Genomic DNA, 26,664 nt, shown 5'->3' on the forward strand with positions numbered 1-26,664 from the left:
TGAAATGTAACCCTTTGCTTTCTTTTGTTCGTATCCAATCCAAATGCTCTAAAGTAATGCTTCTCCAACCACAATACTGCAGCCAAGGGGAGTTTAGGCTAATTTTCTTTAAATAACCGGCTTTGGAGAAACCCCGCGTCCTCACTATTATAAATAGCTTCACAATGCTCTTGATCTATGACAACATGCAGTTCCACAGCATCTGCTGTATTTCCAAATATGCCACCCCTCTGCAACCCGATTCTCCCCGGATTCAACGCGGACCCCTCGATCGTCCGCGTCGGATCAGATTATTATGTCGCAACCTCGACATTTGAATGGTACCCTGGCGTCCAGATCCACCACTCCACAGACCTCGCAAACTGGGATCTCGTTGTGCGCCCCCTCACCAGAGCATCCCAGCTAGACATGCGCGGGGCTCCTGACAGCTGCGGCATCTGGGCGCCGTGTCTCACCCACGATGGGGACAAGTTCTGGCTCGTGTACACGTACGTGACACGCAAGGACGGCTCGTTCAAAGATGCGCATAACTACATTGTTACAGCGCCCGCAATAGAAGGGCCCTGGTCAGATCCTGTGCACGTGAATTCGTCGGGGTTCGACCCAAGTTTATTCCATGACGACGATGGGAAGAAGTGGTTTGTAAATATGCTCTGGGATCATCGGCGGCGACCGCGCGCGTTTGCTGGAATTGCACTGCAGGAGTTTGATCCCGTCTCTGGGAAGTTGGTCGGTCCTATGAAAAATATCTTTCGTGGAACGGAACTGGACCTCGTCGAGGGCCCGCATCTGTATAAGCGCAACGGATGGTATTATCTCCTCACGGCAGAGGGTGGGACCGCGTACGAGCATGCTTGCACGCTTGCGCGGTCGAGGAGTATCTGGGGCCCGTATGAAACGCATCCTCAGACGCACATTCTGAGCTCCAAAGATGCGCCGTTTGCAGCGCTGCAGCGTGCCGGGCACGGCGACCTTGTTGATACGCCCGATGGGAGAACTTACCTTGTCCATTTGACGGGCCGGCCCGTTGGACAGAGCAGGAGGTGTGTGCTTGGTCGCGAGACGGCTATCCAGGAAGCGTACTGGGATAACAATGACTGGCTGTGGGTTAAAAATGGGCCTGTACCTTCGCTGTACGTCGATGTGCCGGGGACCCGCGTTGAGAAGCAGTACTGGGTCGAACGGCGATATACGTTCGGAGATGGCACGTTACATAAAGACTTCCAGTGGCTGCGCACCCCCGAGCCACAGCGTATATTTTCGATCGAGAACGGTGCTCTGTCGCTTATAGGCCGGGAGTCAATTGGGTCGTGGTTTGAGCAGGCGCTCGTTGCCCGACGCCAGACTCATTTCTCGTACGATGCAGAGACAGTCCTGGCAGATTACACACCTATCAATGAGCGCCAGTTTGCGGGCCTTGTTGCGTACTACTGCCGGTACAACTTTTTCTACCTCGCCGTGACAGCAGACGAATACGGACAGCGGGAAATTAATATATTTCGATCTGAAGCCTCGTATCCGGAAGGAAAACTCGATACTCCAGCCCCGGACCCGGTTCGACTTCCAAATGAGGGGAGGGTCAGGCTGGCACTGAGCATCCGAGGCGGACTGACTTTGCAGTTCTTTTATGCCCTTGAAGACTCGGACTTACAGCCTTTTGGACCAGTCTTTGATGCGTCGATACTATCGGATGAATGCGGAGGGCATCAAGCGCATGGGAGTTTCACTGGTGCATTTGTGGGCATGGCTTGCTCAGATGTGAATGGCACGGCATTGCCGGCGAAGTTTGAGTCTTTTGTTTATAAGCCTATCAAGGATGTTGCTGATCGATATGAGGTTTGAGGCGATGGTTTTATACAAAGTAGCCTGTATTCCTTTGTGCCACTTACAGAGGTCCAATTGCTAGGATGCCAAAGAAACATTTAATACAGCGCCAAAGCTACCTTTCTACCGGGTTTAACCAGTATCGTCCAGCGCATAACCACCAATAAATAGTATTACAGTGGCCACCCGCCTCCCAAAAGGCCTAATTCACGAGTTTTTGCTCAACTCTGGGGCTTAGAGACAATATTGGATTGAAATTTGAGTCCTCGGGCTCCTTGGTCTAGGTCTAACGTCCATGAGCTCTTGGTCACGGCGCGCAGAGCCGCTAAAAACGTTCTAAAACATTCCATGCCAGCTGTTATACACTTAACCCGATATCGACAGTCTACAGCCCATTCCAATACCGAGAGACCTGAACACAGAGAGGTGCAGAGAGCATGTTCCGTTCGCCAGTTCCCACAACCTCAATGGCATATGTTCCTTTTTCACTCAGCCACGCGGAGCGGCCTTCATCCCAGAAACTAGTTGCAACCCCCATGGGAACGGTAACTGAAATCTCTTTGGTCTCCCCAGGATGCAGCATAGTCTTCTCATATCCTTTGAGCTCGCGCACAGGACGCCCAACGCTGGCAGTGGTAGGTGGCCGCACATAAATTTGGACAACCTCTGCACCTGCGCGAGGACCAGTATTGGTCACCCAAGCCCTGACGCTCATGGATGACTTACTGATATCTGATGCCTGAGGGTCTGTCTCTTGCACATTGAGACCGGACAGTTTGAAAGTTGTATATGAAAGCCCGTGGCCAAAGTGGAAGAGCGGCGCTTGTTTGACCTTATCGTAGTAACGGTATCCCACGTAGACGTCCTCACTATAAAGGACCCTTCCACGCTCCGAGCGGTAGCTTAGATACGAAGGGTTGTGCGCGATATCACGGGGGAAGGTGAGGGGGAGTTTGGCGGACTAGTTGTGCATCGCTGGTCAGTTAAGGAAAGATAGTTTGATGATTCCCCAAAGCTGCGGTTCACTTACAGGATTCACGTCACCAAAGAGAACATCGGCAATGCCATTGCCCCCCTCGCTGCCTCCATACCAGGCCTGGACTAGGGCCTTTGCTTGATCGGCCCAGGGCATCGTGACTGGGGTACCACTCTGCACGACAATAACCGCATTTGGCTGAGCCTCTATCACAGCCCTAACGAGATTATCTGTCCCCGGGGGAAGGTCCATATGGGGTCGGTCAAAGCCCTCACTCTCCCAGTTACCATTCATCCCCACGCACACAACGACCTGCTCTGTCTCTGCTGCTAGCTGTACTGCCTGCTTGATAGCAGTTTCGGCGTCTAGCTTTCGGCACCCGCCGAGCCGTACGCCACCCGGACCAAACGAGACTACACCGTGATGTTTCAAGTTAGAAGTCGGGGCCGTGCTGTACTCAACAAAGACGTGATGTTGCCTTCCGGCCTCGAGGTATCTCTCTCCCCGCTCCTCCACTGTTCCAATACCAAAGAAGGATGTGCCATGTCGTTGCTTGGTCTTGTTATCTATGACCAGTTCACCGTCAATATACAGCAATCCTGTGCCGGCCACGGTGAGTCCTAATTCATATACACCACTTTCGGTTGGTTCAAACCTCCCCTCGAGCGTTGCGTAGTAGGTGTCCCCAGAGATTTTGGGATGGCTGTAGTCCATCAAGAAAGCGCAGCTGTTGGTCATGTGCAGCACATCAACAGGCTGGCGGTCCTCGTAGGTTGCAGGCTCGGTATAGACCCGGAACGTATACCCGCGCTCCCCAGTCTCTGTTTTCAGATGGTCGCCAAGTAGCGGCAGCTCCTTGTGTCCGTAGCAGCCCTGTGAGAAGACCACCTCCTCGCACTTCTCTGCGATCCCTTGTCTAGGTGTGACCGTATAATACGCCAGCAGTGACGCCGACCCACCCCCGCAATAGGCGGCGATATCCGCGTTCGGCCCTATAACAAGTGTCTTTTTCCGTGGGTCGAGTGGGAGTACCTCATTGGCGTTTTTCAACAGCACAATCGAATCTGCTGCGGCTTGTCTGAGGAGCACACGATCCTCAACTCTGTCCAATTTTTGAGCGGGCGCATACTCGGGGATTCCAGCTCTGGAGGTGAGCTGCACTAGCTCTAGCACCTTGCGGACGCGGTCATCCAGTGTTTTCTCCGACACTTTGTTGGAGGTCAAGGCGTGCATCAGTGCTGGGCCGCGAAATCGCGTTGGCCCAGGCATTTCGAGATCAAGCCCTGCATTGACTGCACTCGCGACGCTGTAGGTACCAAACCTGGACGTTCCAATATTAGCACAAGGCCAAAAAGAATAAAAGTCAACAAACCAGTCACTCATTATCAACCCCTCAAACCCCCATTCCTTCCGAATAATGTGGTTTAACAAACCAGGATCCTCGCTTGCATGCAATCCGTTCACCTTATTGTAGGAAGTCATCAAGGCGCCCGGCCTCGCGTTCTTGATTGCAAGCTGGAACGGCATGAGGTAAATTTCCCTCAGCGCCCGCTCGGTCACCATCGCACTGACCGCAATCCGCTCATGTTCCTGGTCATTGCAAACCAGATGCTTGAGCGTTGGAACTATCCCAAGATCCTTTACGCCCGCGCAGTAGCTTGCCGCCGAATTCCCCGAGAGTACCGGATCCTCAGAAAAAGATTCAAACCCACGCCCACCTAACGGCCCCCGCTGGATATTAATAGTAGGGCCTAGAAGTACGTGTGCGCCTTTGGCCTTGCATTCCGCTGCGAGAAGACGGCCGAGTTTGAAGAGAAGGTCTGTGTCAAACGTTGCGCCGAGCGCTGTTCCGCACGGGAGACAGGCGGAGGGGACGCCATTGAAGTAGCGCGTGCCGCGAGCACCGTTCGGGCCATCAGTGATTCGCATCGCCGGAATGCCGAGTCGTGGAATTGCGAAGGTGTGCCAGGCGTCGGTACCTGTATAAGGCGTCGAGTTAGTTGCGCCGTTATCAATCAGGCGTGTGGAGTGTAGGACGTGCCTGAGAGCAAGGAAACCTTCTCGGTTTGGGAGAGTTGGGAAATGATATGATCAATGGCCAGTTCGCCCATACTATTAGTATCTATGGAACCCATGGTAGTATTGCTTCGTTGGGCTCTCCGACTAGGGCGGAAGGCAGAGGTAAAACCAGAAATATCGAAGGCAGGGGCAGGCTAGGAGATGTGAGCTTTATATAAACTGTATGATGAAGACTCATACGGTAGTTCTGGCTTAGATACAGATGTCTCAGACGACTTACCCAGTTGGGCGGTGCCTGCGCGAGAATTGTAACGGTAGTAGCCTCTTGACTTGCAGTCCCTCGAACATCAGCTCCACCAGCTCTGGATTAACCGATACATCGCGAGGTTTTCGTCAAGCTAAGGCAGAAACCCAGCTGTCATCCGCCAAACATGGAAGTGTTCGCATAGATCCCTGGAAGCATTGCCAGTACGACTGGCAGGGGAGCAGTGCTATGGTGGGTGAGTGGCGCTATTAGTGCATGAGTGCCTAGCCCTAGATCGAAGCCGCGGAATATCGCCTTTTCCTCTGATTCGTCGCGATTTATGTCACCTGGACTGCGCAGTTCCCAGGTATGCATGATCCGTTGTTCTCAAAGGGAAAATTAGGACTGGGAGCATTGAGTAGCATGTTAAAAAGGGCACCGTACTGTGTACTGAGTGCGCGAATTTGCCGCTCAGTCTGCTTACAGCCTAATATATGCAACCCGGTAAACACCGCTGTGCTCTCTTCTTGTACTATCTTCAACTGAGAAATACATAAATTACAAGAGCCAGGACCTGGACAAGAATGCTGGTATATAAGATAGTAGTTCTTTTGCGCGTGTTTCTACCACCGGTTTAGCTTCGACTTTTACACCAGGGAGCAGTGGTTGATAAAAATAGAACCATATTGATTAGTAACAGCTACTTCAAAGTATCTCATTGTGCCAGCATAAACCCAGTTGGGACATGGGCGAAAAATTACTGCCAGATACAGGCCCGGTAAGAGGTTAGAACCGCAAGGGGCTGCCAACTGAGAATAATGCCATTTCTAGCGAAGTTGATACGGTGGCTAACCCGCATCCTATGATGTGCGCTAGCGCTCAATCACATATCTCCCCATATTTCGTGGCGCCACGCGGGTCTCAAACATGAGGTCGATTTCCTCGAAGGTCCGATCCTTCAGATCCGGAATATACAAGTAACAGAGCACCGTCGCAACCACGCCCAGCCCTCCAAAGACAAACCCGACTTTGCCCTGCATGTTGCCTTCATCGGGATTCACCATGTAGGGAATAACGATGTTCATGACGATCCCAAATACGGCCTGGGTCGCCGTGGCCATGGCGGTCGTCTTAGCTCGCAGCGACGGGGACGAGGTTTCGCCGAGAAGGACAAAGGCAACGGCGCCAATGCTGACTTGGTAGAAGAAGGCCCAGACGACTGTGAGCGCAGCCTGTGTCCAACTAGCCCCGCTCGTCGGAACGACGTCAAGAATCCCAATGAGGAGATTGATCGTGCTGAGGATGGCCATCCCAGAGTTGAAGATGAGGCGGCGACCCAGGCGATTGACGATTAACCACGAGATTATGGTGCCCACAACACCGCAGGCAGTGACGCCGACTCCAAGGTCAAAGGACCGCTCAGTAGGCAGACCTGCTAGCTGGAAGAAATATGCAGAGAAGCCGAGCACGAAAATGATGCCGACCAAGTGCTGGCAAACAAAGACGCCGCAGGATATGGTTGTCCGAAGGAGATTCGGGCCACGGATAGCATACGACCATTTGGATTCTCTCGCTGCGAGGTCCTGGGCCACTGTCATTCGTATAGCCACGAGTTTCGTGTCGACGTTTGTGCCGGCGCCGTAGAGTCGCTGCAGGGCATTTCTCGCGTCATCGATCCTGTTATGACGGACGAGGTACCACGGGGATTCGACGGAAAATGGAAGCCCTAGGCCCAAGAACACTGCGGTCAAGTTTGGTGAGCCTGCTCTATCAGACATTAGACGTTGGAAATAGACATACCCACGAAGAAGAATTGGATGGCGAACGGGCCCCTGTACGCCCACCGGTCGCCTCGCTCGCCAAAGCCCTTGATGGCCGCGTTGGAGAGTAACTGGCCGATCACGATGCCCAGATTCACCCCTGCAGTTGTAATACCTCGCAGAACGACTGGCGAGACCTTTCGTTTGTCAGTGACTGGCGTTTGTGACGCATTTCCTGATCGTCGAGCTCACCTCGGAAGAGTACAGCGGCCCGATGGTTAGGTAGAAGCCCAGGCCAACTCCTAGAATCAGCTTGCTAATAAGAAATGCAACCCTAGCGGTTGAGAATAATTCCCCAAAGATGCCTCCGCAAGAGATCATCACTCCAACCGCCAAAGCCAGCCTTCGGCCGACTCGGTCGGCAACGGCGCTGCAGAGAAAACCGCCAAAGAACTGTCCGACAGATGAGATCGAATTAAAGGCGCTCAACCATGGGGCAGGAACTACGAAGTCTCCTTCAAAGTGCTCGCCAAAATCACGCCGGAAAGAAGGAATGGAGAGCACTGCCCCGTTGACCTGAGCGTCAAACCCCCTGGCGAGCCGCCGGGTCAGCAGAGAATAAGCAGCGCACAGATTTTGTAGATAAGCATTTACCATCCGATCGCACTGACGCTGAAAAAAAACGCCCACCAAATAAGGACTGGATGACCCCGAAGAACCTGCAAGACAGTCTGCTCATGCTCGAAGATATTGTCGCTCGCGAGGGCTGATTTAGCCCTAGAATCGACCGGCGCATCAGCTGAGTCGGCCCGGGTGAGGGCCTCGATATTGGCGTGCTCAGCGGGCTTCTCAACCGCCATATTTGCGCGGCTAGTGGGCCTTGATGTATAATTTGCTCTCGAATACTATGGTGAGCACCGAGCCATTCGTGGAAAGGCCACTGGCTATATAGGTAACATACCTAGCACCTTAAAGCGAGCACCTAGAGCCGGCACCCTAGAGGACGCTCCCTAAAGCAAGTAATTGTAAGAAGCCAGAGTGACAGCTGTAATATCACACTCTCCACCTCAGGAGCTGAAATGACAGGCACAGCGGAAAGTCGGGCAAACGCCGCAGCTGATACGAAGACCTGAATGGAACCCTAAACCTTGTGGGTGGGCGCCACCCCCTACTATACTAGCTCTACCCCGCTGGTTACAGGATGGGAAGCAAGGCCGGCCCTTGCGCTACAAGCCAAGTAGCTTGGAGTTAGCAGGTTCCTGTCTAGCGCCAAATTAACGGCAATCCGATTACGGGCCGGCCGGGGTCGTCTGGGGTCAGCAGGGTGCAGTGGATTTAAGACACCGTTTCTCCCCAGCCTTCCCCCACAGTCACCTAGACTGTGCGAGACTCCGCTTTGAACCCGCTCGGCACTATGGAGTACCCGTCTTCCGGGGGCCTGGACCCTCTAGTATTGGACGCGGAATGTCGGCTCGCTTCCCCCCACACCCGCATCCAGCTACCACCACTCCTACCATCCAACGACAGCACGGCCGCTAAGCAGCCGAACAGACGCGCTGGCGCATACCCTCGTCGCAGGGCTGTGAGAGCATGCCAGGTGTGCCGAGCCCGTAGGACCAAATGCGACAACAAGAAGCCGTCGTGTTCCTTTTGCGAAAAAATCGGCGCCAAATGCGTGGTCAACGACCCTGCTGACCTGTCTGGGTACGACTATCCCGGTCAAGACTGCGTATTGTTGCTCTTCGCTGGTCTCGATGTATGAACAGAGAAACTGACTGCGACCGAAGGTTTGACACTGCCAGTTTAGTGATTATTCAACGCCTCGATCAGATCGAGTCGCTTATCCAGCAACAGCAACAGCAGCAATCTCAACAGATCCAACATGGAAGGACCGTCGTTGACCACACCAATGGCATGCAAGCCGCAACGAGGGTCTCGGCAGTCGCAGACAGCGAGTCGCCGACCCTTCATGGTAGCCCATTGTACCAGGCGCACTGCGCAGACCTCAGCCGACTTACCATCGAAACCGTCCTCTCCTGGAACGTCTTCAATGGAAGATACGACGCAGGCCCAAGTCTTTACGATCTGGTCTCATCACAGACAACCTTGTCCCAGGAGCCGTTCCTGGCAAACAACGACCCGCGTCTCGAACGGCTGGACCTGGACCTGAAAACATGCACCCGGCTGCTCCACACGTTTCTCGAGGAGGTGCATATTGCAAACCCAATCCTTGACGTCCATTTGATTACCGATTACCTATACCAAGCGTGCGTTCACGGAATCGGGTGGGACGCGCCCTCGTGCCTTGTGGTGGGACTCCTCTCACACCCATATCGTTCCGTTCCGCATTGCTCATCGAGAACCACTGGCTAATACACTTACAGCTACTCATCTGCGCAATAGGGGCTATTTCTGAGAGTTTTCAGGAGCACCATGAATCGAGCTCGATGACGGCGCGGCGGTCGCCGTCCTTTCACCTTGGTCAAAGATACTTCGAAGCGGCCCAGATGCGGCTGGGAGTGGTTTTCCGGACCCATGGAGTGCTGGAGACTCAGTGTTTCTTCTATTCCGGCGTTTACCTGATGGCTGTGTTTCAGCCTGTCCGCGCCTGGAGGTGTTTTGTGCAGACAGCCGCAGTGGCAGAGATGATGGTCTTCTCGTCCAACGGGTCCAGTACAACCGCGAGCCTCCAGAGGGACCTTCGCTGTCTAGAGACCACACACTGGGCTTGTCTCAAGTCTGAACTGTGAGCCCCCTCTTCACGGTGTGCTACCAGTATCACCGTCGCTCTTCAATCTGATCTGCTCACACGATCAGGGAGCTGCGCTTGGAGCTCGGTCTGAACCAACCTGACCCGCTTCGATTTACGTATCCGACCTTTTTCCCATCCCTGCCCATGGAAAGGCTTAATCGTGATGAGTCTCGGGTGTGGTATTTCTATCTTGCTGAAACCGCTATTCGACGATTAGCGATGCGGGTCATCCAGTTCTTCTTCTGGCACCAGACACAAGGTAGATTCCCTGACGCCCATAATATGAGAGAAGCCTCACTAGACTTTGAAATTCAAGCCTCTGAATGGTAAGGCTTCACTTTCCCCGTTCTTTTCAGTTCAAATTCAGTCCCTTTGCCATTCAAGCGATCCTTCTAAAAACTCGCTTGCTCCCACTATCCTAAGCAGAAGCCCATCTGACTCTCGGCCAGGACCTCTTCCCTGCCGCCAGTGCTCTCCCTTTCAACCCCTGAAATGGAAGACGATGTCCTGAAATTCGTTCTACGAGGCCACCTCCTTGACTGCTACGAGTGGATCTACTTCCCTTACATGCTCGAAGCGATCGCACACGGCAACCGCGACCCAGAGACGGAGGAGTTCGTCATCCGCGGGCTGAAAATGTCCGTTGAGCGCATCCACAAAAATCGTAAGGGGTTCAGGCACCGACACCACGGCGTCTGGTTGATGTTGCGCTCGTGTACGCGGAGCGCGCTTATATTGCTAGCGGCGAGCCGCAGTTCGGCGACACACGACCTCTTGCCGCTCGGTTGGAAGGGGGCGGTCATGAATGCAACAGATATGTTGGCGTATTGGAAGGATGAAGCAGAGGATGCGAGGGATCGGCTGAGAATTCTGCAGGAGTTTATGGAGGAGTGGACAAGTGAAGAAGAGCAGGAACTGGGGAGCTTTGGTGTGGGTTGCGGAGGGTAGTTGCACTTCACTCTCGTGTGGGACTTAATCTCATCTTGCTCTGTATACCTCTTTACGCAGAACATAAGCTCGAAAATAATTATATTAAGTTGGCTAATGGTCTTAGTGTACATTTTGTGATACAATGGTTATTATCAATTCACGTCCAGCATGCGGAAGTCATGAACTCTAGAGTAAATCCCCAGTGCATGAGAAATTACGTATTTGTGCCGATTCCCAACTCCGAGAAGCTTCCAAAGATCCCAAAGATATTCGTTTGATCAAAATCAACCCGCGCCCAGCGAGTACCTGACCCCAGCGGCCGCTTAGGATCACATTACGCGAGATGCCTCGTGACGCGCAGGCCCTCATTACCATAGACCCCCTCCTCAACTTCCTCCAATGTGAGCTGGCACGCTGAAACCGAGCCCTGCGGGCGGCGATTCGTTCCGTATATGTGGCTATTCGACGGATGGGTTCGCGCTTGGATCTGCTGATGGTAGGAGCGGATGCTATCGAGGGCCGTCTTGAAGTCATCAAGGACGATGGTGTTGCAGAGGCATTTGAAAATGAGTGATAGCTGTGTGGGGGCAATTGAGAATGCGAGAACCTTTCCTATGTTTGATCAAACACATACCTTCCAGAATGGCTGGACCCCAATGGGAAGAGAGGCGCTATTGAACACCCCAAGAACGCTGAATGTATCCACGATGATAAACACAATGGAGAGACACATGGAAGCCAACATGATACCCAGCCGCGGGCTGACTTTGACCAATTCAACGATGCCGAAATTATAGCTGCATTTAATGGCGTAGAACAGCGAGCAGGCCGTGTAGATCCACCACGGATCACTATGAGACACAGATTTTCAGCACTGCGATTTTTATCCTCAATCACTTCTAAGGACAAAACGAGAGAATAAAGGCAAAAGCGGGATCCATACCGGAATAGCGGTTCCAGCGGTCGAGTAACCTCGAATATTCTGTTGATGTTGTTAAAATATGTAAAGTTGGCATAGATCTCCAGCACCCAATACGGCTGGACCAGCAGGACGGTGGCGATGTATGCTATGGATACCTTTCTCGAGAAAAAGGGCCTGTTTTTCATCCAGGAGATGACATTATGTAGGCTCCACGAGATGTTGAGAGTAACGGCGCTGACCGAGAGGTACCACCCGTAGACAGGAGGTTTGTTGAAGATGAATGTGCCGTGCGGGATAGCAAGGAGCAGCTGCCGATTTCAGGTCACCCATTATCCATCGTAGCTGCACCAGGGACTCCGTCGCTTTATTTTCCAAGGCAGAGCTTACCTCGACAAAAATCAGTTTGTGGAGAAGGATGTGCCCTTTCATGTTGGCGAGGATCACCGCGGCCATGATGATCAGCGAGCCTATCATTAATCCCTGGCCCCAGGCCTCCAGAACAAGGCTACCAGGATCGGTGGGACGAGATATCTGACCGTTGGGCAACTCCGTCATCGTAGCATTTATGCCAACACCGGCACGGGGGCTAACACATCGGAGGATGTATCACATGGGGCATTGCCTGTCGACGGACGTGCAGCCGTAGATGTACGTAGCAATTCGACATTAAAAGGTCATTCAGCAGACAGAACCGACCAAGCTATAAAGTCTAGCCCTTCATTGAGAACAGGTTCGAAGTTTCTCCGATAATGCTCCTATCCAAGCCACAAACTCACAAATTCGGCACAAATTCGGCAAAACAGCGTAGTCAATCATGTGAGATATGGGAAAGAAGCAAAGCAAAGCGTAGTATGAGAATTCAACGAAATTCCAACCCAAGTACTGATGCACCGCCTACCACCATAAAAGAGTACGTGCAATCTAGCCGTTATACCATGCATGCACGAGTCTCTGGCGCAGCACGCTTGGCAGTGCCGGCATCCGAGAATCCAGGCTCCGTTCAGCGGCCCCAACGTCTCGTGGAGTATAGAGCACGGCTAGTCTGGGGATCTGATGCATTGCAGCTACAACTGCAACGCGGAATCGCGGAGTCAGGTCCTCGGCAAGGGCCCCGTTTCAGGGGAACCTATCGGGTTTCAGGGTCCAGGGTCCTCAGCCTACTGGTCCTGTCAAGTGGGGGTCAGGAAATGGCGCCACCTTCGGGGATTTCTGAGCTGGTTTTCACTCAATTGGACATGTCCAGTATCCACATCGCATGTTTGCCACTTACCTAAGTGGGTGAAGGGATTGATCAGGGTTCCATCCGGCGGCTTGGCGTTTCATCAAGTCGAGGGAACAGACAGGACCCTTAGACGAAGACAGGAGCGCGGTGTAAACTGCAAGTTAAAGAGGGACTTACCTATGGAGTCCTTGACCAGGGCCTCCTGGTAATCTCCGTGGGTAGTATTCAAAATAAGTCGTGGAGCAGTCTAGAAGCGCGGGGAGTCTGGCCATAGGGCCGCTAGGGGCGACACTAACCCGTGCTTTACGACATGCTCAAACACCCAGTCACCTACTCGAGCGCTGATTAGGTAAGGTTTGGAGTAAATATGTTTCACGAGGACCAGGACCGCAACTAGGACAGCGAGTCCCAGTGGCGGTTTAGTAATCAGCTCCGGTGCTACTGCTTCAAGATTCGGATACACCGATAACTACGTAGAGTCGCTAAAACCCTGCTGGGATCCTGTCAATATTTACACATAGGGCCAGGCTGCAAGGGGTGCCGAGGGATTGTCCTCCAAGTCTGAAGCGTCTAACGGTGCAACGTACCGTTCAAGGACAAGCCGGTCCTCGATATCAATAACGCATGTGCGTAGCAATAATGATGGTGCCTATAGGTTTGTGCCTTACCAACTCTATAATTACAATGACAAACGCGATTAGTTATTTGTAAAGAGATCAGTTGGGCGAGAAAAGGGGTTACAGAAGCCCAGGGACAGAGTATTAGGCAACATGTCAAGATAGATTGAAGGAGCATTGAGATGCTATGTGCTAGCCATTTTCGAGGTTACGGTCCTTAGTATTACCTCTCGACCTCGTCCCGTTCCGGTGGTACCTACTCACTAGCCCTTAAAATACGCGATGTTGTTGGTGAAGACACCAATATTGTCACTTCTCCCTCGATGCTGAAAATGGAGTTCTGACAATCCTGATAACCGCCGTACGCGGAGCATTCTATAAGGGGTTCGAATTATTAGTCCGCATGCACAAAAAGCCAATGCACGGAAGGTCGTAAAAATAAAGAAGCATGAGAGACAAACCTGTGTCATAGTTATCAAAGAAGGAATACAAGCCGGCGCCGTACACGGCGAGATCTCGCGAGTCAACGATTCGGAGACCCCAGCCAATAGCACAGTTCCCTGTGCGGCCATCGCAGCTTGAGGTGATGTCGGGGTCGTGGATTGAGGGATTAGGCGCGAAAGGAATCAGAGCATTAGGGAGGCTTTGATAGTACCTGAGGGTCCTCGTGTGAGTATTAGAGAAACGCCCAAAGGGTTAAGGGGACACTAACGCTGTCTCTGTTTGGATCTGTCCCATATGCACGTTCTTGGTGGAAACGAACTGGTACTTATAGAGCACGCTGTGTTCGACAGAGGTGCCGGACCTGCTCATTCTCACGTATCAGCTCATGGACCCAGAGGAAGGGCCGAAGCCGCGAAGGCAGCCTACAGCCAGATGTTTCCCGTTGTGCTCTCGATATTCAAACCACGTCCGCTGTAGAGCGTGATCTGGCTCTGGCGGCCTCGTTCTGGACGTGAATATCGCAGTCAAAGTTGTTAGATGCTGAGTTGACCGAACGAAACGCGCGGAAAGCGTGTATAGGGACTCACTGGTCAGAAAACCCAAAGCCAGGTATTCTCCATGTACAGATTGGAAGCTGAGGGGATGACGTGGATGAGCATATAGGCTACAATGCAGTCCTTGTTGGCTTTCGTAATCACCGTGTCCGGTGTTTTGGCACACTCCTTGCTTGTCTGCTGGGACCCTGCAAAACCACCAACGCGCGCATGCGCTTCCCACATTCCCGACGGGTCTGACGGGGACGCGAGATTCCATTCGATGAGAATCGCACCGGCCTGAGGGCTCTGGGTGCTGATTACGAAATCTGAGAGCTCAATGTGGCCTTCGTCACCTGGCTGCCCGACCTGCACCACAGGCTTGGGCTGCTCCTGGTTTGGAGAACTCGCCGCTCGACAGGATGACTGGGAATGCGTCGCCGACAATCCTGGAATTTGCAGGGATGCGCAATGCCTTCGTCACTTTGTAAACGCCAGCATCGATTAAGACGATCTTGTCAGATACGGCAGCAGCATCAATGACATTCTGCAGCGCATCGGTATCGTCCGTGGTTCCATCACCGGTGGCGCCTCCTTCCCGGACGCTGGAGAATGGCGAGACAGAAAGAGACTCGTACTGTGGCTTGGAGCGTTGATAATACTTTCCGCCGTCCAACAATCCTGCAGGACGCGAAACCGCCGTGATGTCACCGGCAAATCTGGTAGGCCCAGCAGGGACGTACTGGTTGCCCTGGCCCCAGCCCGCAATAACAGAAGTTCCTGAACTACCCCCTAGAACCATGCCAGCGGGTCCCTCTACGACGATGCCAACGTTTTCCACAATCACGTTTTCCAGTATGATGCTGCTTGAAATGTGCGGCATGGACGACTCGGACTGCGCGACGGGTGTGTTCCGAAGGAGCTGTCGAAAACCGTGATGGAGCCAACGCTTGTTTGTCGCTGCCGCCAGTCGAAATATCAATCCCAACCTCGCAGTCGTTGGTGCTGAGGTCCTGGTATGTCCAGCCCCAGTTCCAAGAGTGGTTGATGGCAGTTTTAGCGTGGTTGAAGGTCAGGTTGCGCATGGTGAACTGCTGGTTTCCCAGGGCTGCCGCAATTTTGCCTCCATTGAAGACGATATTACCGGCGAATCCAGCAGAACCTTTGAGGTTTGCAGTCAGTATCTCTTTGCTAGTTTCTTAGCTGCCGCCGGGAGGCAAGGACTAACCACTCTCACAGAACATCCCCTGATGCTCCGTCCCCTCCTCGACATTCAGTTCGAAAACAAGATTCTGTAGGCTAGTCGCTTGCGCAGTCGGCTAGTGGATACCACTGATCTGCGTTTCCGCGGCGACGTCCGTAGTGTCTAGAATGAGGTTGCGCAACTGTCTCCAGAATACAGTAGTCGCGGGCCAGTTCAGCGTCGGACCGAAATACGGAGTCCCTTCAATCAAATATCCACCCTCGAACCTAGCTGAGGCTTTTAGAGCAGGCAGCGCGTTGGGATCTCCAGTGATAATGGTATTGTAGTAGTCGAAGATAGAAGCCGAGATCACGTACGTGCCCGCAGGGAAGTAGACGATCGGGCGTCGTGGTGCTCGAAAAGCAGCCCTCGCCGCAGCGCCCGCCACTGCTTATAGCTTCGTTGATTGCGTCAGTGTCATCGGTAACTCCGTCGCTTAGTGGAATCGTCAGTGCAAAACGGGCAGATGGTTAGGGTGACCAAAGTCACGCTAGACGCCCAACATACCCTTCGCTCCAAAATCTTTGACATTGCGGAAAACTGTATATCCTGAGGGTCCTAGAGGCGAAATACCCTGGTATGCGATGGACTCGAGCCAGAACTCAGGTTGCTCCCCAACTTCAATGGACGTGTTGGAGCTCTGCCTGCGCAGCTTTGGGAAGGAAGCGCGACTCACCAGCTCCGCCTGGCGACTCTGTTGGCCATGTCGATAATGTATGCCGCTACCGGCAGATTGGCCTGTTGAAATCGCAACGGCATTGGGGAGTAGCCCAAAGACCAACGAGGTTGGGAGAAGACCGCGGACAAGCATGATAGCCTGGCCAGTTTGTAATTGGGACTTTGTCGACGGTGTCTAAGTAGTTGTTAGACCAAGGAGATGGGCGATTGGTGTAGTATTTATGTCTATATTCTCGTGTCCCTGCAGCGTGTGCTGCTAGTGATCAACAATTTAAATCAGTGCAACCAATATGGTCGTGCAGACGAGGCGCATAATCGGGTCTCTCGCACGAGCATATCTACAGGAGATACCTGGTACTTCACATATCACCTATGTTTCAGATGGCTCCATCCGGGCCTATCGCAGATCATTTCACTTCAATTGTGTGAACCAGGGCACCCCACCCTATACTGCAAGGGTATGTTTCGTCATCATTATTCTTCAGCATTCAAAGCGACAATCCGCGGGGTGTGAGGAAGGGGGAGGGGGCTTGTCTGCTGAGCTAGAGTTTGCCGGGGACATCCTACCAAACCCCCGCAAACCACTAATATAGGCACGGACCTTTATGGTCGGTTTTGATTACCCAGTGTTATGTCTATCGGTATTTCTAGCCAGTGTTGATGTCAAGTAGGGTTCGCCAACGGCTCAGAACTCCTTCTATCAGAAAGCCTGCCGTATTACCCGCCATGTCAGTATCGCTGGGAGAGCTACAGGGGATGGAGCTGTTGCCGGCATAAAGAAAGCCACATTGCGGGGTATTCACTCGCGCTTGGCGTGCCAGGGGAGGGGTATCTTTTGTTTAGACAAGTTAAGAAATGGGAAATACTGGGCTCCAAGGATCTCTATTGTACTCAATGGTTCGGGGTCCTAAGATGAAGCCAATGGTAGCCAATTCAACAGAGCACCCTGCTGGTGTTTAATAAAGCAAGGGCTCTGACTGTACACAGTATCTGTAGGTATGGAATAAGAAAAAAAGGAAATGGGGCGGTTATATTGAATGGTCTTTTCCGCTGAAACAAAAAGCAAAAAATGGCAACTTTGGCTAAATAGAGTATCCGTAGAATCAGATTAATGCCCATGAAGTTCAAGCTTATATGCAACTTGTTGGTGGCCATCGCCATACGATCAGAGTCGGCTACTATCCTGGGCATCTGGACGGGCTGCCCCCTAGTGAGGAACCACAGGGTACTGCAGATTGCCGCACTCGCCCTCGCATTTCCTATACAATCCAATGAACCCATACCCGCCGCAATTCTGCAGACCGTCGCCAGCGCAAGGCTGTAAACATTTCCCCATCGGTGTAACTTTCGGCATTTTATCCTCCCCAACGCTATCCCCACAGAAGCACTCATTGGAATTCTCTACGCCGGCGAAGCTGTAGCCATCGGCAAGGCATTTCTCAACGCAGGTCGCCGGCGTCATATCTGAGGTCCCGGCGGACGAACCGGTCAGAATGCGCTCCCCGCCAACGTTGTCCTGTGTGCATCCAACCCACTCCCATCCGTGGCTGCTCGTGAGGTCAGTGTAGTAATGCAGAGGCTCGCCAATAGCAGTGGGTGCACCGCAACCTGTGACAGGCTTCGCATCTTCGGGGCCGGGCTGGATCGGGTTGCAACCGGGGAGCGCATCGAGCCAGCCGTCGATCTGCTCGTGGATTGAGCGCTCAAGGATGCACCCGTCTGTCACCCAGTCCTCCTGCAAGGTGATTGGCTCGCACTGTCGAATATCACCGCCCTCGTCATGGCAAGTGTTGATCGCGTCTTGGAGAACGTCGATGTCCCAACCGTTGATCTGTATCATGGCTCAAGATTAGTGGTTGTGGTTCGTTGGCAGCGGCTTTTAGGACACTTACAAAGTCCGCATGCAAGCCATAGCCAGTGGGATCACCATAGGAAAACACAAAGGGCTGCTTATCGCCATACCACATATCGGCAAACTGCTCAGTGTGCCAGGTAACCTCGATGAAGATCGAGATGATCCGGACTGGGTGAGATGCAGGGCAGGGCCCGCTGTCGTACTCTTGGGTCGGATAGGCCACATGGGACCTGTGGTCAGGGCTATCCAGGTTCACCCCGTCCCAGCACGAAGGGAAGAATACCTGTGCGCGCAGCCCATTCGGGCAATTGGTGGTTGGAAACCCATGGGTCTGAGGGGTGCCGGGGCCATCATAGTCCAGGCAAGCAAAGCTGCGCGCTTGAGCTGCGATGTTGCCCTTGTTGCGGCGGTCGAAGGGATTCCCTGCAACCATGCGGAAGCCAGCGGGTGGTGCGACGATTGTGCCGTCAGTCGTCGGGTCAGGACGCTGTCTTCACTGTCTGTTAGACTGATGTGATCTGCGGGGGTAAGCTTGGGCAGAGAACCCCAACTCACAAATAGTAGATGAGAGCTCCACCATTCTGGGGCACTGGTATGAAACTCCCATTCTCAGCGTGGTAATAGAGCGAGGAGATCCAGTAGTTGGACTTATCCTCGACGGCCGAGCAAGAATTGCACTGGGATGTTTGGGTCATGTTATAGTCCATCGTGAAGCCGAAGCCGGATCCGCCCATTATTGTATGCACATGGCCTGATGCAACGCCGGGTTGCACGATAGGATCGGCCCGTTGTATGACGAGCGGCGTGCTACATGGCACTTTGAAGAAGGCAAGAGATGGCGTCAAAGAGCAGAGAAGGTACACCACGGAGGCTCGTTTGAAGAACGGCATGACGAAAAGAGCTGCGAAGCGAACGATAGAAAGATGGACTTATCGACTTGTTCCTCTTTTACTGGTAGCCGTCGACCTTATGTATCAGTGCGTACAAGTTCCCTTTGTCTCGAGAGTTATAGTTGATCTGTTAAACTCCGTAGGTGCTTCCATCTAGGGGCGGAAACGTATACCAAACGTTCTATAAGCGCTCGGTTTCATCCTCCTGGCCCGTGCAGGAAAAACCACGCAGGCATTCACTTGGCATTATTATCTATACCCACACGAGGTCTCCGTACATTGACTTAGGGATGCTTTCTGGACCCACTTAGAGACTCAGGACTGTGACTTTGCAAGGGTGTTTCCCGAAATAAGGAGTTCAACTAGTCGCGGGTCCTGAAACCCGCGACTCCGCCACCTGCAACCCTGTAGAAAAATTAAGGGTCCCAGCATGTCTTCCCTCCCTGCCTGTGCTAGTGAAGAACCTGACGCGCGCAGATGGTTTGGCGGACATTCTGCAGCTGACGGTCTGGGGCACATTGGCTGCAGGGCCACCGCCGCCAGCATAACGACTAAGGCGCGGGGTGCATACTATCTATAGACAATGCAACAAATGCTGTTCCGCTCTTTTCTCGCTCTGAGTATAAGGGTCAGATGTGTAGAAGCGGGAGTGGAATATCATGGACCCATTTCGTCGGTTTCAGTGATTCCCATCGCCGATACTCCGCGACACGCGACTAGCAAGCAGTGGGAGAGGAAAGCTAGAGAAGACCGGAAATTATAGAGGGCTGCTAGAGATACGTCGAGGTACCCGAAGGCCTTCATCAATATGTTGCTTCAAGCGATTCGAGATCCAGACTCACACAGAATGACAGTGTTCACCCAGGCTTGCAAAGGTATATATATCGAGAGGCATTGGGTAAACCGTACCTCATACTTTGTTGATACTATAGAGTACCTGCATGGTTTATTTATTACGTTCATCTTTGTAGACAGCAGCAATGGCTTTCAAGACCGCCAGCTTTGTGCTTTACCTTCTGGGCCCGACCCTTACCTTTGCTCAGGAAAAGCGCGGACTCGCTTACAACGACGGTGCTCTCGCAAATCTCTTCAGCGGACATAGTCAAGTCTCTTGGGGCTACAATTGGGGCTCTGATGGCAACGGCCTCGATACTGCACTGAATTTCACGCCAATGCTATGGGGGCTAGCTTCCCGCCTGAGTCCAGAGTGGACAGCGGCCGTGGAAGGAGAGGGTGTTGAGGCCATCCTTGGCTTCAATGAGCCCGACCTCGATGCACATTCGAACATTACCCCTTCTGATGCTTCCCGCCGGATACCTGGTGAATATCAAGCCGTTCGCGGGGAAAGTTAGGATATCGACCCCAGCAGTGACAAACGGGTCTCCTCCAAACATGGGAATTGGGTGGATGGATCAGTTCTTCGAGCACTGTACGACGTGCACGATCGACTTCGTGACGATTCACTGGTACGCGAACAATGACCCACAGGGTTTCAAGTCACACGTGCAGCAATTCTACGACAAGTACAGGCTCCCAATCTGGATTACCGAATTCGCAGCAAGTGGCTCTGAAGAGGAGCAGATCTCGTTCCTGCAGGCTGTTCTCCCTTGGCTCGACTCGCAGCCCTATGTCGAGCGATACGCGTATTTCGGTGTTTTCCCGGGGTTTTTGGTCAATGAGAATGGAGATGGTCTTTCGCGGCTGGGCCAGGTGTATGCCACGTGCAGTAGATAGTTTTCTGCAAACTGGTTGTCATGTATCCTATCATGCTGCCATTGATGCCAAAGAGGCAATGTTTATTTCTATATCTATATACAAGGTGTGTGTACAGGGCTGAGCGTATCGTGGAGAAGTCTCCGTCTGTCATTGCATTTAGTACCTGTACACAATAAATCAAAGGGTGCTCGAGGGAGAGAGGTACCAGTCAAATGCTCCATGTAACGGGTGTAGGCAGTATTATTTTCAACTGGCTGTCCTGTATAAACGAGTATCACAAGCTTAGAGAAAGAAACAAAAGATAGAAGCGCAGATATCTTCCTCCTCCCTTTATCAACCTTTCTGACTTCCCGGACCTGTATGCCGACGGATCCCTTTTCCAAAGTTATGAGGACGGATCTCCTTTCCTAAGCTTCGAGGCCGCAATTTCCGAAGCTGTACACTGATGTTGCAGAAACCTTATTTAGAACCAGGTTGAGGGCATGGCCGACAACCAAAATCCAGGCCATAGCCTGTGACACTCCAGGTCAACATCTGTAATGACGGCACCGAAGTCGATTGCAGACCCGGCTGGCGGTGTTAGTGGCTTAACAGTGATGGCTGGCATTGTGTAAATCTTTATATATAGACAGCCTATTTGGAATCTGGGTCCCTGTTGGTGTCTATCGCTTTTATAGATACTTTTGTGTAACAGTCGGCCGGGCAGTCCCGCTGCGGGATCCGCCGACGCACGTTATCGGTACGGGATCGGTATCGGTATCACTATCGTGCGGCTTATCTGATCGATTTGGATCGGAGAATAATTAGTTTTATATAAGAAAACCAGTTCCCAGAGCGTCATATGCTGTTTCCGGCGCCCTGCTAACTGTCACAGCAAATCCAAATATATACAATAGCAATTATGAACTTGTTAGGTAGAGAAGCTTGTAAAGAATATGCTATAATCATAGGTGATTCCAATGGCCTGTACTTAGAGATTATAAATTATATTATTAGTAAGGGCAGGCAACAGCAAGTTAGCTGCTATAGATGCCAAAACGTAATGGTAGGATACATCATGGGTGTATATTGCATTCTGCGAATTTAGTGTCGGGGCATACTGTCCTATGGCACCGCCTGCCCCTAGGGGTCGAGCTCGCTTAGTCATCATTTAGTAAGCTAGGTATAGATAGGCGGCCACGTTGGCCATCCAATAATGACAATCGTCCATCCCTTTCCACATTTAGTGGATCACACGTGACTGCGGTGGAGTCAGAGGGTAAAGTTCGTATAGTTATGTTAATCTTGGCGTTATGGTAGGAGACTTGCTGATCAGTCGGCCGGCAGACTCCAGCGCCCAGGCTGAAGAGGAACTGCCCAAATTTCCGTAGATAATTATGACGAAGTGATGTTTGGTAACATTAGGTACTGGCCGCATGCAAGGAAGCAAGTGGACAGCTGCGGTCTCTCTTTTTAAATATTTTTACCTTGCGATCAGGCCTAAGTCCGAAAATATATAAAAGCACAGGAACTGAAAGTTTAGAATTGACATGTAACTGAAATGACCATATAACCTAAGAATCTAAATTGGCAGGTTATATAGATCTTTGTTAAGGGACGTATATAGACGGATCTTCCTATCTAAGCGTGCCGTATGTACATGAAGGAATCGCTGAAGAAGAGAAAGCGGGACAGGACAGATCAGAGATTGGGAATGGATGTGGAGCCACGTGACCACAGCCGCGTACGCTACGCGGTGCGTGTTATGGGAGCATCCCATAACAATCTTAAGGAGCCTGCTGTACCCTAAAACGTGGTATGCGCTGATAAGTACAATCAAACTATGTCTTGGCGCGTTCGCAAGTAAGATTTAACCAGTCTACTAAGAGCACGTGCCAAAGCAATCATACTCCCAACTGGACCAGTGGTCATGATCTGACCGATGGCCTGATCTGCCGGGTGAAATAGCGGGTCGCCTGTAACAGTAAACATTAATCTATATTTCCCTCGCAGTAGTATTGGGGCTTAACTACATTTTGAGGATTACAGTGTTGTGATAGCCTGCGGTACCGACCACTCCGAACCGAGGCTCAGCGCAAGGACCCCTTTTTTATTTCTCACTCCTGCGGGAGAGCACAAAAAATCCTATTATTCTTTTGTTCTTGTACTAAGTTACCAGTGAAAAATCTCCTCCCCGACCCTAACATTCTCTCGAATATAGCTAATCTTAGCCTTCCGTCCCTCATCGAATCTTCCATTTAGCGTCACCCGCGCCTCAGGCGGGATACGTGCGTGGGTGTACTCCGCGCCGGCGTCCAGCCCCGCCGCTTGCTCTTCATGGCGAGCAAGCTGCAGTGCCAGACGAAAGTGCAGGTCTGAGTCCCAGACACCTTCGCGGCGCTTGCTGCGTCCGATCAGGTCGATAGCGCGGTAGCGTACGCTAGAGTCGCGGCATTGGGTTGCGATTGTCCAAAGGGCTGGGAGGATGCCGAGGGCCAAGGTAAATCGTGAGGGTGATGAGTGAAATGGGCGGGGAAGGATGGGGGTGTAGGTGGATTGGGGGTCTGTTTCCTTTTTGAGTCGTGGTGTTGGTGTTGTTGTTGTTGTTGTTGTTGTTGTTGGAGAGTCATCGCGAGACGCGGACGAGGACGTGGACATGCTGCGGCTACGGGACCCAGAGGGGCTACCGGCGCGAGAGTGCCCCTGAAGACTGAAGGTCGAACCGGCCGATGATTCTAGTTCTAGAGGGGGCGACATGACGATAATTTGCTCGGCGAGGTCGAGGATTATATTGAGTTCGCTGAGATGGCTCCCCCAAGCAGTGTCTTGGGGAGGCCACCCCATGTGCAGCACCATGGTCAGCATGGTGCGCCAGAGCTGGAGCATTCGGACCGATTGCTGCGACGCCTGGTTGCCCCAATGGAAGATGTGGGCGAGGAAATGGTCGAACTCGAGCGACCAGGCGTCGAGATCCGTCTGCACCTGCTGTTTGCGTGCCATTACCTGTTCAACGATCTGCACCATCTCCAGTTCGTCGACCGGCTCTTCGAGTCTTGCTGAGAAGCTCAACAAGCGAAGAAAATCATTGTAGATGCTTCGAAAGGTATCTTGGGCCTCCTCGAGCGTCCAGAGGGGCGCCGGCCGGCCGGCGCCTCGTACGGGCAGTCCATTTTCATCTAACAGCGGCGACTGGCCATCGATTTCCAGCATCTGGGCCTCCAGGGCGGCGAACAACGACTGAATCACGTCCGGTGGCAACAGTGTGTTCTCCGCCCGTTGTCCGCGTAGCTGGCGCTGGGCGAGGATGCGCAGCCCTGACCCTACATGTCGCAAAGCCGATCGGAAGTGGCCCTGAAGGCTGTCCAAGCAGAAGAAGAGCACGCACATGGAAAGGATACCGTCCGCGGAGCTGTCGTTGCTGCCCGCAAACAGTTTTAGTCCCTGTCGAATAGCCGAGTTGTACTGCTGCAGAGCGAGCTGCATACCTCTGCGGCGATCGTGCGGAGGCGTCCTGCTGTGGTATAGCACGACGCGATGCATGGTCCCTAGGGCCATCGCAGCTCGTCGAATGGCCGAATCCTGGCAGGCGGCGTTCAGCAGCCAGCCCCCGGCACGCGGTCCAAAGCATGAGACGGTTTGAACATTGAAAAATTCCAGCGCTCGATATTCGTCTTCTGTGAGCAGTGTATCTACGCCGGGGAACATGCAAAGCTGCGTGGGCTGGGTCACCTGCGGCGTGTGCTGGATAATGCGCAACTCAGATGAGCCTGCCTTCGCCGCTTGCTGTGGCGGTTGCTGCTTCGGTTGCTGGCCCGTGAGAGGCGTGTACCCGTCGCATTTGCGGCCCGTTGACTGACATCGTCGACAGTGCGGTCGTTCTTCATCACATTTAACGCGACGGATGCTACGACTGTTAATCCTTTCGCCCGGCAACTTGGGGCATTCAACTAACCGACAAGTGATGCACCCATTTCGCGACCGTCCCTGCACGGAGGAGGGAGGATTGCCGGTCATCTCGTTCGATGCACTGACCTGGGAGTCCTTTGGAGCCATTCTGGAGGGCGCTTTCCTGTCATGATCAGGTCCGCCTCTAGGCGCCATCGAAGAAATCCCAGGCAAGTAAGCAGTAATGGCAGTGACAATGACGCTAGAATGGCCCCATCCAAGCCTTCTCTTAGTCAGCTGGCGCCTCTCCTCAGCTGATAGGTTCAGGTTATAGCTGAACCACACGATTACAGGTCTTCCTCAGATTATCCTTGTAAGCTGACAGTGTCTGTCTGGACTGTTAACCTGTCCCGCGAAACTCGCCCCAACTGGCCCCATTTGCCAAGAATTGGTGCGGGTTGGACTTTGTAAGCAAGAACATTCTCAGATTTCAGAAATGGGGTCGAAATCAGAGTTCGCTCGGATCACAAGCGAATTCGAGCTATTTCGGCCAGCGGGGCGATCAGGACTGGCAGATCGACAGCTTCGTTCCGCACCCTGAGGCTCATGGGAAGCGATCGATATCTGTCTAGTTGGGTCCCGACGGGTCTCTACCAAGATTTCAGGCTCACTAATAATGACAAAGCAAAGTTGGGCCTCGTGGCAGGCGGTCTCGGAGGGCAGTATATTTGACACCAGGCTAGGCCCGACACGGAGTACCTGAGGACAATTACCTTTATTTATTGGATGGCCGTTTATCAGTATCTAGTTTTCTAATTAATTACCAAGCTTGCTAACCTCTAGGGGCAGGCGGTACCCGAGGGCAGTATGCTTCAGTTTATGTCTATCAATACTCGCACCCTGATTAACATGTCATAATGTGTATTAGGGATGCACTCGGCGCTGGTTGGGTACAGCCCGCAAGGTTAAAATCAACCCGCGCGGGTTAAAAATACATAAAAATACATAATTTTCATAATCTTCACAATATTATGCATATTTATAATATCTTACACAATCTTTGTGAATTTTATGTACTTTATGTATTTTTCTACCCGCGCGAGCAATTCCAAGTCACGTGCATCACGTGCGTCGGACACTGCCGACCCAATCAGCACCGCCAGCAATTCTCCGAGCCACACTCGGCTTATCGACAGGAGCTCGCTCTATACTGAGAGACGTGAACATGAACCTTGCACTGCAAAGATTCTGCTTTTCTGATAGTCCGCCAACAACTAGGTCTATCATTCAAAGCAGGACGTCAGATTCTGATTTTCAGTCCCGATTTGGCCCTGGGACAGGCTCCACATTTTCTCTTTCTCATTGTCTGCCCACTGAGCCGTGATATAAAACATGTAACTTGGACGTTTCTTTCGACACTTATGTCTTTTACCACGCATAGGGTATGGGTATGGTGATGGTTTGGTTTGGTTTGGTTTTATTATTTAACGTCACTCGGCGGATCACGGGGCCCACGTGATCTGCGGCCTCCCAGGGGGCATCTGGACGTGCTGTCTAAACAGAACTCCCTAAAACTAGCTAGATACAGGTTTGAAGCAGCAACTATGGACAATATATGTTGGAAATGAGCGGAAGAAGCATCCGGCGCTACCCTGGCCTGGTCTTCGAGGGCAGATGCCCGTTTTGACTACCTATAGATTGGGGGGAGGGGCCGTACCCTTTATCCAGGTAGATGTGTGGACTGTCGCACTATCAAGCGCTCCGGCGGGCCCAGTTCGGGCATATATCCTTGAAGAAGGATGATTCTTGCACGATGCGGCTGAATTCTTCAGCCCCGGCAGCTGTACTTAAGAGCCAGTCTATTGTTTTTGACGGGCCGTCCCTTATGCATCTCCATCTATCTTTCCAGCGCTTTCTGGTGTATGGGCAGAAGAAGAAGTGTACTGGGGTCTTGGTCTTGCCACAAGAGCAGCTCTCCAGGTAGTCTGAGTGGTTGAAGCGCTGGTGGTATGCCGTAAAGTCTCCGTGGCCTGTACGGGCGGCGACGAGTCGGCCAAGTACCCAACGGGGAAGCTTGTGCTCGCGGGTGCGGCTTTCCTTTGTATAGGGTCTGATATTGAGGGTTTTGTGGGCTTCGGGTGCCTTACTAGCATATGCTGTACTTGCCTCTGTATG

The 26,664-nt window shown here is 52.4% G+C and overlaps 10 protein-coding genes across 10 annotated transcripts, besides 1 other annotated feature; 3 read left to right on the plus strand and 7 right to left on the minus strand.

Moving 5' to 3' along the window:
• Nucleotides 1-26,664: part of a sequence feature (contig 1.134 1..78670(1)) that runs on past the window's edge.
• ANIA_07864 (protein bxlD) lies at nt 199-1,842 on the plus strand (the record flags this gene model as incomplete). Its single annotated transcript, XM_676041.2, has 1 exon — nt 199-1,842. Exon 1 carries the CDS (start codon nt 220-222, stop codon nt 1,840-1,842), a length of 1,623 nt encoding a protein of 540 aa, XP_681133.1. The 5' UTR covers nt 199-219.
• ANIA_07865 (protein bglJ) lies at nt 2,210-5,199 on the minus strand (the record flags this gene model as incomplete). The annotated part of the gene is made up of 7 exons (XM_676042.1): nt 2,210-2,496; nt 2,551-2,785; nt 2,855-4,121; nt 4,173-4,779; nt 4,914-5,013; nt 5,100-5,148; nt 5,192-5,199. 7 exons carry the CDS (start codon nt 5,197-5,199, stop codon nt 2,210-2,212), a joined length of 2,553 nt encoding a protein of 850 aa, XP_681134.1.
• ANIA_07866 (putative MFS alpha-glucoside transporter) lies at nt 5,936-7,683 on the minus strand (the record flags this gene model as incomplete). The annotated part of the gene is made up of 4 exons (XM_676043.1): nt 5,936-6,804; nt 6,864-7,020; nt 7,076-7,415; nt 7,478-7,683. 4 exons carry the CDS (start codon nt 7,681-7,683, stop codon nt 5,936-5,938), a joined length of 1,572 nt encoding a protein of 523 aa, XP_681135.1.
• Nucleotides 8,238-10,523, plus strand: ANIA_07867 (transcription factor domain-containing protein; the record flags this gene model as incomplete). The annotated part of the gene is made up of 5 exons (XM_676044.1): nt 8,238-8,527; nt 8,590-9,133; nt 9,208-9,569; nt 9,641-9,901; nt 10,025-10,523. The coding sequence occupies 5 exons, from the start codon at nt 8,238-8,240 to the stop codon at nt 10,521-10,523; spliced, it is 1,956 nt and encodes a 651-aa protein (XP_681136.1).
• On the minus strand, nt 10,840-11,880 carry ANIA_07868 (uncharacterized protein; the record flags this gene model as incomplete). Its single annotated transcript, XM_676045.1, has 4 exons — nt 10,840-11,082; nt 11,140-11,356; nt 11,449-11,735; nt 11,815-11,880. 4 exons carry the CDS (start codon nt 11,878-11,880, stop codon nt 10,840-10,842), a joined length of 813 nt encoding a protein of 270 aa, XP_681137.1.
• Nucleotides 13,161-16,297, minus strand: ANIA_07869 (uncharacterized protein; the record flags this gene model as incomplete). Its single annotated transcript, XM_676046.1, has 11 exons — nt 13,161-13,256; nt 13,318-13,322; nt 13,531-13,641; nt 13,728-13,921; nt 13,979-14,071; nt 14,137-14,215; nt 14,298-14,452; nt 14,600-15,059; nt 15,091-15,405; nt 15,574-15,873; nt 15,994-16,297. 11 exons carry the CDS (start codon nt 16,295-16,297, stop codon nt 13,161-13,163), a joined length of 2,112 nt encoding a protein of 703 aa, XP_681138.1.
• Nucleotides 17,372-18,909, minus strand: ANIA_07870 (DUF1996 and WSC domain-containing protein; the record flags this gene model as incomplete). The annotated part of the gene is made up of 3 exons (XM_676047.1): nt 17,372-17,995; nt 18,057-18,510; nt 18,575-18,909. The coding sequence occupies 3 exons, from the start codon at nt 18,907-18,909 to the stop codon at nt 17,372-17,374; spliced, it is 1,413 nt and encodes a 470-aa protein (XP_681139.1).
• On the plus strand, nt 19,890-20,643 carry ANIA_07871 (glycoside hydrolase family 128 protein; the record flags this gene model as incomplete). The annotated part of the gene is made up of 2 exons (XM_676048.1): nt 19,890-20,229; nt 20,279-20,643. 2 exons carry the CDS (start codon nt 19,890-19,892, stop codon nt 20,641-20,643), a joined length of 705 nt encoding a protein of 234 aa, XP_681140.1.
• ANIA_11581 (uncharacterized protein) lies at nt 21,089-21,232 on the minus strand (the record flags this gene model as incomplete). Its single annotated transcript, XM_050611158.1, has 1 exon — nt 21,089-21,232. The coding sequence occupies one exon, from the start codon at nt 21,230-21,232 to the stop codon at nt 21,089-21,091; it is 144 nt and encodes a 47-aa protein (XP_050467211.1).
• Nucleotides 22,777-24,657, minus strand: ANIA_07872 (protein atnN; the record flags this gene model as incomplete). The annotated part of the gene is made up of 2 exons (XM_050611159.1): nt 22,777-24,508; nt 24,557-24,657. The coding sequence occupies 2 exons, from the start codon at nt 24,655-24,657 to the stop codon at nt 22,777-22,779; spliced, it is 1,833 nt and encodes a 610-aa protein (XP_050467212.1).

This window comes from Aspergillus nidulans, chromosome II (assembly GCF_000011425.1).
Source record: "Aspergillus nidulans FGSC A4 chromosome II".
NCBI classification, from domain to species: domain Eukaryota; kingdom Fungi; phylum Ascomycota; class Eurotiomycetes; order Eurotiales; family Aspergillaceae; genus Aspergillus; species Aspergillus nidulans.